Raw genomic sequence first — 14470 nt, 5'->3', positions numbered from 1 at the left:
CTTTCTGGGAAGAGAGAGCTGGTCAGCATCCTCTTCATTTACCTTAATATATTTTTCTGGACCCCTTCTGGATTCTCTGTCCCCTTTTAAGACTGCTGGGACCAAAGCTGGAAACAATATTCTAATTAGGATCAGAACAATATAGAGTACAGTAGAATGAATATTACTGGTTCTTGAACACTAATCATTGGCTTTTACTGAGTACTTACTGGTTGCAGGGCACTATACTAGCCACTTGGGAGAGAACAATACAGTGAGTTGGTAGACATGAACCTTGCCCTGAAGGAGCTTACAGTCTTGAGAGACTGACTACTGTCCACCAGACTTCATAAATGTATTTTTTCCTGCCCTACTTGTGCTTTGCCAATATATTTCCTTACCCTGACACTGTGGTGGTGCTGTTTCTTTGTGCCTGACTGAATTGCGTTCCATTTTGGAGGCTCACTTCTTTACTCTATTCAGTTTTAATTCTGTCATCCAATGATTTAGCAAAACTGCTCAATTCTGTGTCATCTGCAAACTTGAAATAATGGAAAGAATGCACACCTTCTAATCACTGATTACAATAGCAGAGGTGGCCTTGAGCTTTGCCTTCAAATTTTCAGTGACTGCTCCTGCAAAATTCACTATTCCTATTTCTTTTACCATTTTGTAAATCATACAGAGTATACATTCAAATACCACTGATATCAACTCAGCTTTCTTTTCTCTCTCTTTTGCAGACTGACCAATTTCTTTCCTTTCAACTAGCAGGATGGACCGAGTGCAGGCATACTCTAGAAGAGGGCAGGAAAGGGAAAAGACAAAATCCCTGCCTTCAAGGAGCTTGAAGAACCTATCTGATGTAATAAAATAGCAATAATGATTGTATTTGTTAAATGCTTCCCATATATCAAGCACCCTTGTAAGTGCTGGGGGTAGATACATGGTAATTAGGTTGGTCACAGTCCCTATCCCACATGGAGCTCTCAGTATTAATTCCCATTGTACAAATGAGGGAACTGAGGCCTATAAAAGTGACTTGCCCCCAGTTACACAGAAGACAATTGGCGGAGGCGGGATTAGAACCCAGACGTTTCTGACTCCCAGGCCCATGCTCTAACCACTAAGCCATGCCATGCTGCTTCTGGGGAAAAAAATAAGTTCTAGGGCAAGCTTAATGGTGAATATCATAGGAAAAAGAAATCCAAATGCCAAATAAAATGATCTTATGAAGCTGATCATATTTCACACTCAGAATTACTCTTCAGTAAAATCTCTTCCAGCAAGTAGCTTTCTTCTAATCAAGGCTGACTTTGAATGGTGGATGTACAGAGGGCAGGGAATGGAGGTCTGGTTTTTGCTATCCTTTCCCAAGTGTAGTTGCTCAATCGATGGTATTTACTAAGTGCTTACTGTGTACAGAACACTGTATTATGTGCTTGGGAAAGTACAATACAACAGAGTTGGTGCTCACATTCCCTGCCCACAGGGAGCTTACAGTCTAGAGGGGAAGACACGCGTTAATATAAATTATGGATATGAACATTTAAGTCTCATGGGGTTGAAAAATAAATGGTACAAATCCAAATGCAAGGGTGAACCAGAAAGGAGAGGAAGTAGCAGAAATGAAGTCTTAGCCTGTAAGCTCAATATGGGCACAGATTGTGTCTGCTGTTGTATTGTACTCTCCCTTGTGCTTAGTACAGAGCTTTTCACACAGTGAGCGCTCAATAAATATGACTGAATGAATTAGTCGGGAAGAAGTCTCTTAGAAGAGATGGGATTTTATGAAGGTATTGAAGGTGAGAGGAGTTCCAGGCCAGAGGCAGTACATGGGAATTGGGTTGGTGGCAAAATAGAGCCAATCACCACCAATCTGGCCTAGTGGAAAGAGCACAAGCCTGGGAGTCAGAGGAGCTGGGTTCTAATCCAGCTGTGTGACCTTGGGCAAGTCACTTCACTTCTCCGTGACTCCACTTTTTAATCTGCAAAATGGGGATTCAATTCCTATTCTCCCTCTTAGACTATGAGCCCCATGTGGGACAGGGACTGGATCCAACCTGATCATCCTGAATCTAACCCAGCCCTCAGTAAGGGTTTTGGCACATAGTAAGCATTTATCAAATACCACAACTACTGCAATAAATGATGCCCAACAATGTGTGCATTTTCAATTTATAGGTGACTATGCCATCTAATACTGATGACAACTTACTTGACTGGGAAAAACAACTTCACGAATCCTCTATTCTAACTCCAAACCCAATGCCATTTGTTCCTAGTACTCTAGGTCTACTTCCCTAATCTCTTTTTACAAGCCTGTAGACTGTAAGGCATCTTTAGACTGTAAGCTCCTTGTGGGAAATGTGTTTATTGCTATATTGTACTCTTCCATGTGCTTAGTACAGTGATTTGCACACAGTAAGCACTCAATACATACTACAACCCCAATTGTATTGCACTCTTTCAACCTTAGTACACTGCTCTGCACAGTGCAAACACTCAAATACCACTAATTGATTCAAGTTGCATTTAATTTTGGCCCTGACTACAGTAATCAATCAGTGCTATTTAATGAGCACATAGCTGTATGCAGGGCACTATTCAATGGAATGAGAGCGAGCGGGTAGGTCCTTCAGTCAGCAGAACCCACTTTTTTTTTTTAAAATGGCCTTTATTAAGCACTTACTATGTGCCAGGCACTGTACTAAGCCCTGGGAGAAAGGTCAGATAATCAGCTGGAAACAGTTTCTGTTCCATATTTTTTTAAATGGTATTTGTTAAGCACTTACTATGTGCCAAGCACTGTTCTAAGCATTAAGGTAGATACAAGCTAATAAGGTTGGACACAGTCCACGTCCCATATGGAGCTCACGCTCAACCCCCATATTTTACATATGAGGGAACTGAGGCACAAAGAAGTGAAGTGCTTAGCCCAAGGTCACCCAGCAGACAAGTGAAGCAGTGTGGAACAAGCACGGGCTTGGGAGTAAGAGGTCATGGGTTTTAATCCCAGATCCGTTACTTGTCAGTTGTATGACTTTGGGCAAGTCACTTAACTTCTCTGTGCCTCATCTGTAAAATGGGGATTAAGACTTGTGAGCCCCACATGGGACAACCTGATTACCTTATATCTATACCAGCGCTTAGAACAGTGCTTGGGACATAGTAAGCGCTTAAATACCATCATTATTAAATGGCAGAGCTGGGACTACAACACACATGGGACTCACAATCTCTGTTTTACAGATGGGAAATGGAGACCTAGAGAAGTGGAGTCCCACAGCAGACAAGTGGAGCCAGGAACAGACCCGGGTCCTCTGACTCCACAGTGGCTGGAGATCCATGCCGTTGCTGCAGCAGGCTCAGAGAGCTCACTGTGACCCTTTCCACATCTCCAATCTGCAACCTAAGACCGCTGGTTTTATGTAGAGGTGTCTGGTAGCCCTGTCTGATGAGGGACTTTTGCTTTTTGCGTTTCCACTCTTTGTTATTCTCATAACCCAGCATGCTAGAGAGGCACAAATAGTTCTTAAAAAGGGAAGTCGCCGCATTATCATGAGCTAACCACCACAGGCAACTGAAGAGGAAGTGGCTCCGTCAGGGTCACTTAGCCACTTGGTGAACAAGGACAAGTCGCTTCTCTGGGTCTCAGTTTCCTCACCTGTAAAATTGCCTTCCCTCCCCCTTAAGACTGTAAGCCCGACATGGGAGAGAGATGGTGTCCAACCTGATGATCTTGGATTTACCCCAGTACTTAATACAGTGCTTAGCACGCAGTATGCACTTAAATACCATAATTACCATTACCATCAACAACATTACTAATAATAAGAAACAAGCTCTCTCTCACCTCCCGCCGACTGAGCTCTAATGAGGGAAGAAAATCATTCTCCATTCGGTCCATGATGCGAACAATGTCCTCAAACACCTTCCGGTACCTCCGGTCATCCACAACCTTCACCTGAAAGAAAACATGTCCCTTTTTCATTTCACTTGGTCCAAACTCACACCACAAAGTTTCTCGGCCAATCTGAAATGGTGACTGAAGAAAAACCAAAAAATGCAGAATTTCAATGCCTCCTAGGAAATTCCATGAACATTACATAACGCCAGGCATGAACTGAAGGATCCTTTGTTGAGAGCAGCAGCCCTGACAACAGGTTCCAAGAAAGGGCATGTGACTGTCCCTTGGCTGGGAAAGCAGGACTGATAGGATCACGGTACACGGGGGAATCATCAGTGTACCAGATGACCAGCAGTCACTAAAGAGCCCCTCAGAGCAAAAGTACAGACTGGAAACTCATTGCCTCAGTTCTCACCTTCATTCTGCTTCTAGCTCTTTTTGCTTCGATTTATTCATTATTAAATATGCAATATTGCTTTACTGCTCAGGAGTGTCCTGAGGAATAATGTGATTCTGAAGAACATTACATTTGTGAGATGTTTTACATTCATTCAATCATATTTATTAAGTGTTTAATGAGTGCAGAGCATTGTATTAAGATCTTAGGAGAGTACAACAACAACCAAGTTCACTGCCTACAATGAGCTTACAGGTTAGAGAGGGGATACACATCAAAATAAATTACAGATATGTACACAAATGCTGTGGGGGTGGGAGACGGGATGAACAAAGGGAGCAAATTAGGGCGACAGAAGGGAGTGGGAGAAGAGGAAAGGGGGGCTTAGTCAGGGAAGGATTTGAGGGAGGTGGGGGAAGAGAGAAATCATCTGTCGGATTTGAGGAGGGAGTGCGTTCCAGGCCAGAGGCAGGATGTGGGCGAGGGGTTGGTGGTGAGATATATGAGATCAAGGCACAGTGAGTAGGTTAGCGTTACAGGAGTGAAGTGTTCAGGCTGGGTTGCAGTAGGAGAGTAGTGAGGTGAGGTAGGAGGGGGCAACGTGATCGAGTGCTTTAAAGCCAATGGTGAAGTGTTTTTGTTTGATATGGAGGTGGATGGGAGTTTCTTGAAGAGTGGAGAAACATGTCCTGAGCCTTTTTGAAGAAAAATATAGAAAAACTATAAATACATAGTTTATGAGTCTTTCCAAGGGGTGAGGGAGTGCCACCTCTCTGCATTGACCTATCTAAAAAAACAAAGGGAATGAGGAGATTTCAGTTCCCCGCTTGCATGCTTTATGACCTTGGACAAGTCACTTCACTTCTCTGTGCCTCAGTTTCTTCATTTGTAAAAATGGGGATCGAATACTCATTCTCCCTCCATCTTAGACCGAGAACCCCAAGAGAGGCAGGGATTATGTCCAATCTGATTATTCTGCATCTATCCCAGTTTTCAGCAGAGTGCTTGGCACACAGTAATTGCTTGATAAATGCCATCATTAATGTTACTAAGACTGGCTCCATGGAAGTCCAGAAACAACAAGATGCAGATAATTTAACACCTTTTTGTGACTAAATGTTTTTTGTTTTTTTTTTACCATGACTGGATACCAGCTTGGAGATTAAAACTATAAAACCCTCATGTTGGAGAGTTGCATAATCACTTGGGAATAATCTTTTTAAGCCACTGTTAAAAAAATAAAAATCAAAAAATGAAAAAACCAAAAAAAACCAGGAAGCAATAGTTACCCCAATATGAAACAGAGAGCTGACAGGTTTATGGTCACTGGTTTTCAGTTCCATGTGGCTTCGGTAATACTGCTGCTGAACGTTTGTCCCACGCCAAAGGATTCTGTCACACCAGGCTGGAACTCGACATTTCCCACTGTAGAGAAACAACAAATGTCACACCTTAGCAAGGCAGTGATATCCATTCCAGATCACAAAGGCAACCGATCTCAAAAATCCAGACTTGTCTGCTAGATTTAAATCATTACCAATGCACTCTCCCTAAGAGACTTTCCCCAGAAATATTTCTTTCTGGATCTTAAGTGTAAATTTTGGAAAAAACCAAGGCTCCAACTTGGTGGCATACACAATTATTACCCAGTAATAGCTTTACCTGGAATCCCATTGGTCTGTTTTAGAGTCGAATTTGTATGTAGGGATGAATTTAATATCGCCTTCAATGAAGTCAGCAAAAGCTTTCTTGTGTGATCGCTGAATATTCAACTGGGATGAAAGGAAATAATCCATTAGCACGCCAATGGTTTTAATGTTCCTTGGGAATACATTAATGATATTCTTCCCATTTGCCACTAAGGAGCAACTTCTTAATCAATGGTATTTGAGCCCTATGTACACAGCACTGTACTAAGTGCTTGGTAAAGTGAAATACAACAGAGCTGGTAAACACATTCCCTGCCCACAGGAGCTTACAGTCTATAGGGGGATACAGACAATATATAAATTACAAATACATGCATAAGTGCTGTGGGGCTGAGAGTGTATGTGTGTGGCTGGGGGATATCAAGTGCTTAAAGAGTACAGAACCAAGGGTAAAGGCGATATGAAGGGAGGGAGAGTAGTCCCTCTTTGACTGAAAAGAGGGTTTATTCAGGGAAGGTCTCCTGATTTTAATAAAGCTTTGAAGGTGGGAAAAGTGGTGGTCTGTCATTTGTTGAGGGGAAGGAATTCAGGCAAGGGGTCAGTGATGAAATCAAGGTACAGTGAGTAAGTTGGTGTTACAGGAGCAAAGTTTGTGGACTGAGATATAGTAGGAAACCAGTGAGGCAAGTGAGTAAGTGAAATGTTGACTGTTACTGTTTGAGGTGGAGGTGAATGGGCAACCATTGGTGGTTGAGGAGTGGGGAGACGTGGCCTGGACTTTTTTTTAGAAAAATGATCTGGACAGCAAAGTGAACTATGGACTGGAGTGGGCAGAGAGAGGAGTCAGGGAGGTCAACAAGGAGGTTGATGAAGTAGTCCGAGGGGATAGGATATGTGCTTGGATCAACATGGCAGCAGTTTGAATGGAGAGGAAAGGGTGAATTTTAGCAATGTATAATGAATATGTGGGTGGAATGAGAGAGATGAGTCAAGGATAATGCCAAAGTTACAAGCCTGTGAGACAGGAAGGATGGTGGTGGCACCTACAGTGATGGGAAAGTCAGGGAGAGGACAGGGTTTGGGTGGGAAGATAAGAAGCTTTGTTTTAGACATGTTAAACTTGAAGTGACATGAGGATATCCAAGTAGAGATGTCTTGAACACAGGAAGAAATGCAAGACCTCAGAGAGGGAGAGGGACCAGGGCTCAAGATATAGATTTCATCAAAAAGTCCATTTAGAGATATCCTGAAGACATTAGAGATTGCAAATGGATGGAAATTCAGATTTGGGAGTCCAACAACAAAAAAGATGATGGAAGCTCCCAGAATTGGATGGGCTCCCTGAGATTGAATGCAGAGAGGAGAGTGATTGGCACAATAGTTAGCCTGGGGGAGGCAGAAGAGAGGGGGAGAAAAGGAGCCACTAAGGAACAATTAAAGAAGTAAAAAGGAAAGCCACTATTTGATGCATCTACAAAAAACCAAGGCTAGGTTGAAAGAAATCGATATCCCTCCTCTAAGGGCCAGGATATATTATCAGTTACCCTGCAAGTCTTATTCTCATCTCTCAAAGAAATCCCCAACAAAAAGAGGATCTTGGTTAATCGGTACATAACTCTTTCTTTGCTCCCAAACTCTCAGATCAGCTAGCCCTGCCTTACGCATCCACACGGAGTCCCTACTACCGGTCAGCCAGCACTCCCATTCCAGAGGAGCTGTTTTTTCCTATAGCCTTTGCACCCAACCCTGAGTTAGCATCCAAGCAGCTTTGAATTAATTCAAGAGCTGTTCCCCACAGATCCCTACACCAAACTGCACCCCTTACCTTTAAAAATCAGGGCTCAAATTGCACTCTCTCCAGCAAGCTTTCCACCTTACCTTGCTGATTTCCTATTACAACTCAGCCCACACACTTCACTCCTTTAAGGCCATCCTACTCACTGTACCTCGATCTCGTCTATCTCACCGCCAATCTATTGCCCACATCCTGCCTCTGGCCTGGAATGCCCTCCCTCTTCATATCCAAGAGACGATCATTCTCTCCACCCGATTAAGCATATCTCCTCCAAGAAGTCTTTCCTAACTAAACCCTCCTTCCACTTCTCCCACTCCCTTCTGCACTGCCCCTATAACTGAACTTGCACCCTTTATTCACCCCTCCCTCAGCCCCACAGCACTTACGTACATATTCATAATTTATATATCTGTCTGCCTCTCTAGACTGTAAATTCATTGCAGACATGGATCATGTCTTTGTTACATTGCACTCTTCCAAGCATTTATCACAGTGCTTGACACACGGAAAGCACTCAATAAACACCACTGATTGACTGAAGCTTTCAGTTATCTTCCCAGCTTTTCAACCCAATTGTATTCAACCCATCATCATAAAAATATCTTTCCCATCAAAACCTCTTCCCTTTATTGAATCTATATGGGCATACATTGAATGCATATTTGACTTGTCCTGCCCTATTAGGATGTTTAATCTCTAAACCCGAATGAGTCAGTGAGCCCTAGGAATCTTGAACTTCATTTTGACACTCTCGACTATAAGCTCATTATGGCACGGAATGTCCTGCCTACCAATTCCGTTATATTGTACTCTTCCACGTGCTTAGTATGGTGCTCTGCACAGAGTGAGCAATCAGTGAATACGACTGACTCACATCACCCACATGTAGACTGCAGACATTTGTGCAGAAACCAGCTGAGACCACTTTCTTCCAGGTTTTGGGGGCTTGTGGCACAGGAGGGTTGGGGAGAGGGCACATCAATTTCTTCATGGGGTCAGGTGCCTTACCTCAAAACAGATTGGGAAATTCTACCCTAAAATGTGCTCTCAAGTACCAAGTGAATTCTCTGCCCTAAGTGTGTTCAACAAACACAGTGATGACAATGAGGAAGATGAATGCTTTGGCCCGGGGCCTGCCCATCTAGACCGTAAACTCATTGTGGGCAGGGAAAGTGTCTGTTATATTGTCATACTTTACTCTCCCAAGGGTTTAGTACAGTGCTCTGCACACAGTAAGCACTCAATAAATGTGACTGAGCATGCATTTTTGACTGGGCACTTTACAAAAACGGCACTTAGTTTAAAGTAATCTTTTACACAGGGGGACAGTATGACTCCCCTCCAAGTCCTTACTTGACGAATCTAGCTACCCCTCCGATATTCAGCTCCACAGCCCAACCCACTGGATTTCAACCTCTCGGGAGAGCCCCAGTGAGATGGTGGTTCTGTTCACTTACCTGATCTAACGTTAACAGTTTCTGAATGTCGTTCCTACTGATCAGACTTTTTACCTCGTTGGCATCAGGGATGCAGAGCCTGTAGTTCAAGTCTCCCAACCAAATCACAACGCTGAGAAGTGGAACAAACACGGAAGGGCAAACAGCAATTAGCAATGGAATTCCTTTCAGAAATGATGTACAGAACACAACCGGCAGAAGCTGAAAAAGGCCGACTAAAACAATGCTTCAAGTTCATTTGTTTCCATATTTTCAGGGAGAGGTTCAAGGTGCTTGCCCTCAATCCTCACACAAGAGGGGGAGGTAGAAAGAATAAGCTACTTCATTCGCTAAAGATCATCAGCTCTCCTATGGCTTCAGGAACTTTTTTTTTTAATGGAATTTATTCATACCAATATCTGTCTCCCCCTCTAGACAGTAAGCTTGTTATAGGCAGGGAGCATATCTGCTAATTCTCTTGTATTGTGCTCTCTCAGGTGCTTAGTACAGTGCTCTGCACATAGTAAGCGCTCAATAAATATGATTGTTTAGTGCTTACTATGTGCCAGACACTAGACACTGTTCTATGCGCTGGGATAGATAGACGGTAATCAGGCTGGACACAATGCCCGCCTCATATGGGGCTCACGGTCTTAATTTCCATTTACAGATGAGGTAACAGGCACAGAGAAGTTAAATGACTAGCCCAAGGTCACAGACAAGTGGCAGAGCTGAAATTAGAACCCAGGTCCCATGTGAATGATATTGATAACAGCATCTGCTCATCTGATCTCCAAGTCTGCATGTCCTCTTGACTCCCTGACATCTCCACTTGACTGTCCCACCATCACCTCAAATATGTTTGAAACAGAATCCTTCACTTTCCCCTCTAAATCCACTCCTCCCCCCAACTTTTCAACTTAACTTCCCATCCGATCCGCACTTCTGACTATCCCTCTGCTCATCCCACCTTGCTAGAGATTCCTACTCTTCAATTGGCACTCACTCCCCAAGAATAAATTCCCATCCTCTTTCTGTCCCACTTTCCTTTACAGAATAACACTGCTAGCCCCTTTGATCCTAGCCCTTACCCTTTTATATCTCCTCTTCTCCTCCTTTGCAGAATTTCTAACCCTCTGATCATTCTTGTTTTGACACACCCACCAAAGGCTAATATAGGTGTTGGAAACTCACTCATGCTTCATGATGTTCATTTGGGGCAGGCTCTGATCTGGAACCAAGAAACTCATGCGTGCACAGATGTCCTTGTAATCCTGATTCCGTCGCTCAAAGTCTTCCACGTGGGCAGCCAGGTGGGAATTGACGATGCAAAATGTAGTGTTGTGGAACACGAACCTTACTGCGACACCCCCTTTGTTGCCCTGGTGGCGAGAGCAGTTACTCATGGATACCACAATCAGACTTTCTGGGAAAGCAGGCAAGATTTGACTTCTTGAAAAAAACCTCACGTTCCTGAACCACTCACCATTTTCCCCATGATTCCTGTCCCAACTGTTTCAGCCGCAATATCCCGGATGTGACTCAGTTGGTCCTTCCTGGCAAACACTAACAGCATCATTCCAACCAGGCGGACCAGCTGGACCTAAAAAATGAATTCCACGAAGTGGCTTTAACGCTGATACTCTGCAGCAAGAGGCTCGAGCTCACTTGCCTTAGAAGGTTTCGTAACAAAATCTCAATCAAATTTCAAACCTGAATGCCACCACACTTGCCCAAGTGACCTTCAATTCTCTATGGCTCAGTTACCTCACCTGAAAAATGGGGATTAAAGCTGTGAGCCCAATGTGGGAAATGGACTTTGTCCAACTTGGTTAGCCTGAATCTACTCCAGTGCCTGGCACAGAGTAAGTGCTTAAATACCACTAGGAAACAAACAAAAGAAAAACAAGGAAAACATATCTCTGTTCCCTGAACGGCTTTGCAAAAGAGGTTCTTTAAACTTTACAATGAAGCCATGTTCCCTTGGAAACTATATCTGTCCTGACCCACAAAAGACAAGAGTTCTAGAGGGAAAATTAGATAACCATGTGATCTAAATTTTTTAAATTTAGAACTGGAACTAAATCCCATCTGAGCCCACCACTTATCTCCTCACATTTTCATGTCTTTTCCCAGAGAAAGGAATGTGCAAAATTCCCTAGTCTTCTCTACTTGAATAAAAAGTGCTCAAACAGAAATAAATGCTGGGATCTCTGTTGGGGAGGGATAGGGAGATATGAGAACACTGCACTTAAAAAAAAAAAACTGTAAAGTCAGCAGACATATTCAAGCATCAACTAGAGCCTGCACTAAAGTAGGAAGATTAAATCACTTCAGATAGGACTAAACTCTTTCAATAATTCAAAATGGCAGCCTGGCAGACATCCTCGATCTCACATTTTTTAAAAGCAAACTCACTATTCATCCTGGCTGGTGATAATAATAATAAATTATGGTATTTGTTAAGCCCTTACTTTGTGCAGAGCACTGTTCTAAGCGCTGGGATAGATACAGGGAAGTCAGATTGTCCCACATGGGGTTCACAATTTTTTAATCCCCATTTTTACAGATGAGGTAACTGAGGCACAGAGAAGTTAAGTGACTTGCCCAAGGTCACACAGCAGACAAGTGACAGAGTCGGGATTAGAACCCTCGACCTCTGACTCCCAAGCCTGTGTTCCTTCCAGTAAGCCATGCTGCTTCTCTTTCAGGGAGGTTAGCAATCAATAAAAATCAATCAATTGTACTTATTGAGCACAGATCACTGTGCTCAGCACTTGGGAAGAGTTCAAAATTACAAAGTTGGTGGACAAGTTCCCGGCCCACAAGGAGCTTACAGCTTAGAGGGGAGACAGCCAATATAAATAAATAAAATACAGATATATGCTTAAGTGCTCTAGGGCTGAGTACTGCTTACGTAAGACACCTGCAATAGTTCAGGTTCATACTTGCCCCAGTCAGGAACTTGGCTTTGCCCTTTCTATTCCGTGATGCTATAGCCATGTCTCTGATCTTTAAACAGTTCCTACTCATCCAAGTTTCTATGTCACAGATAAGCCTGCCTGCAGAGCTCTGTGAACAGCTCTGTCAGAAGAAATAGGTGTACTATTCCTGAGAAGCAGCGTGGCTTAGTGGATAAAGCATGGGCCTGGGAGTCAAAAGGACCTGGATTCTAATCCCAGTTCTGCCACATGCCTGCTGGGTGACTTTGGGCAAGTGACTTCACTTCTCTGTGCCTCAGTTACCTCCTCTGTAAAATGGAGACTAAGACTGTGAACCACATTTGGGACAGAGATTGTGTCCAACCTGATTAATCTTTATCTACCCCAGTGCTTACAAGAATGCTTGACACAGAGTAAGTGCTTAACAAATACCATTATTATCATTAGCTTGGTCCATGATAAACCAGAATAGCCACTCCAAACTGTCCTGTTAGAATGGGATGAGCCTACAGAGGTCCCATCATCCCAGTCAAAGGTATTTGTTTTGGACGGATATATGCAGAGCACTGTATTAAATTAGCAAAGAAAAAATTAAATGTTGCTTACTTTCTTATACTTGGCTCTGGGGTGTAAGCCTTTCTCCACGGCCATCAGCCACTCCTGCTCCTTCATTGACTCAAAGTAGAAAAAGGCTTCCGTGCTTAGGTCCAACTCCTGAAACCTAAAGAGCATAGTTTATAAGCTGCTATACCTACTGAGTAAAAACAACATTTTCAGGAAAAAGGACAATTGAAATTATTCTGTTCTTTTAAGTGCCTAATGATAAGCAATTTTCTTAATCATGCAAATATAGCCCCGGGGAGGACATTTTCTTTATGGAAATTATTAAGTGCTTACTACGTGTTAGGCACTCTAAGCACTGAGGTAGATATAACATATTCAGGTTGGACATGGTCTGTTCCTCATAGGGCTCGCAACCTAAGTCAGAGGGAGAAGGGTTTAATCCCCATTTTACAGATGAGGTAACTGATGTACAGAGAATTTGGGTGACTTGCCCATGGTCACACAGAAGATGAGTGGCAGAGGAGAGAAGAGAACCCAAGTAGTCTGACTCCCAGGCCATGTTTTCACAGCACAACAGCCTTAGGCATAGTAGTAAACACTTGGGGTGGACTCCATTAGTAACAATAAAATTGAATTATACATGGCTGGAATAGAGTAACCATGGATCATTCCACAAATACAAAAGGTTTGTGTTGTATAGGGAGGAGCCCAAAGACTCCATTTAGGGTGCTCAGGAAGACAGAGAACTAACTTTACTCTTGAGGAGAACCAGTCAAGCAGACTGGTGTGGTTAGCATCATGTAGGAAGTTTAGAGAGACTCAGAGAAACAGCATGGCCTAGTGGAAAGAGCAAAATCCCACGAGTCAGAGGACCTGGGTTCTAATCCTGGCCCTGCTACTTGTCTGTTGTGTGACCTTGAGAAAGTCACTTCACTTTTCTGGGGCTCAGTTATGTCCCAATGAGGTAACGGTGAGCGCCATGTGGGACATGAACTATGTCCAATTTGATTAGCCTGTATCTACCTCAGCAGCACTTAGTACAATGGTTGGCACATATTAAATGCTTAAATACCATTTTAAAAAAAGAAAAAAAGTGCTTAAATACTACAAAAAAAGATGGCATGTAAGGAGGAAGGAAAGAGCAGAGAGGACAAGAGAGGACGGTGGTGCATGAAGAGCTAAGGGAGGTGGGAAGTAGGGTAAATAAACTAACAGCAAGCCTATGATGAAAGAAATCAAGGAATTTTTCCTCACCCGATGCAGTAGATATCAGGAGGGTCTGGATCACAATTTAACCATGGTTCCAGTCCACTGTCGGGTGACTGTCCATTCACATTCCATGTTCCAACAAAAAACCTGTTGGACAAATTGTCAAAACAGAACATCAGTTAAACTGGTCCAAATAAAAACCAAGTTACTTGTTCTCAGGTTAAAGCATTATTACACCCATGACCAAGTGTGAAGTGCCTAACCATGAGAATAAGGTGGTTATTCTCAATTTCAAAACAGGAAAAATTCCTTGAACTTCACCCACCCAATTTAAGCCCTGCCCACATGGAACAAAACCAAGGGTAGATTTCCATAAACCTCCAGAAAAGATCACCTGTATCTTGGTGGGGCAAATATACTCTGCTCCATTTTCACTTGAAGCAAAAGGAGGCTGGGAAATGACAAAAGCTATCACAATCAGGTATTGATGAGCTGCAACCTCTGGGTTTGCCTCAGGCCTGTGTGGATTTTGACCAGGTGATTGATCACGTCAGTCTTTCTAATCCCACTTCTTAACTTTAGCCAAGAA

General features: G+C 43.1%; 1 protein-coding gene across 3 annotated transcripts in view; it reads right to left on the bottom strand.

Moving 5' to 3' along the window:
• The window catches only part of OCRL (OCRL inositol polyphosphate-5-phosphatase), a 51235-nt gene that overhangs the window by 20870 nt on the left and 15895 nt on the right, over positions 1-14470 (bottom strand). For all 3 annotated transcript variants that reach the window (XM_029067264.2, XM_029067261.2, XM_029067262.2), the window contains 8 exons: positions 13927-14028; positions 12715-12829; positions 10653-10769; positions 10361-10548; positions 9188-9299; positions 5949-6058; positions 5576-5711; positions 3836-3946 (listed from right to left, as the gene is read on the bottom strand). In XM_029067264.2, the coding sequence (XP_028923097.1) occupies positions 3836-3946; positions 5576-5711; positions 5949-6058; positions 9188-9299; positions 10361-10548; positions 10653-10769; positions 12715-12829; positions 13927-14028 (991 nt within the window). The remainder of the gene's footprint in view (positions 1-3835; positions 3947-5575; positions 5712-5948; positions 6059-9187; positions 9300-10360; positions 10549-10652; positions 10770-12714; positions 12830-13926; positions 14029-14470) is intronic.

This window comes from Ornithorhynchus anatinus, chromosome 6 (genome assembly GCF_004115215.2).
Source record: "Ornithorhynchus anatinus isolate Pmale09 chromosome 6, mOrnAna1.pri.v4, whole genome shotgun sequence".
In the NCBI taxonomy this organism is placed as follows: Eukaryota; Metazoa; Chordata; class Mammalia; order Monotremata; family Ornithorhynchidae; genus Ornithorhynchus; species Ornithorhynchus anatinus.
The sequence above is the reverse complement of the archived record's forward strand: the minus strand, read 5'-3'. Positions and strand labels throughout refer to the sequence as shown.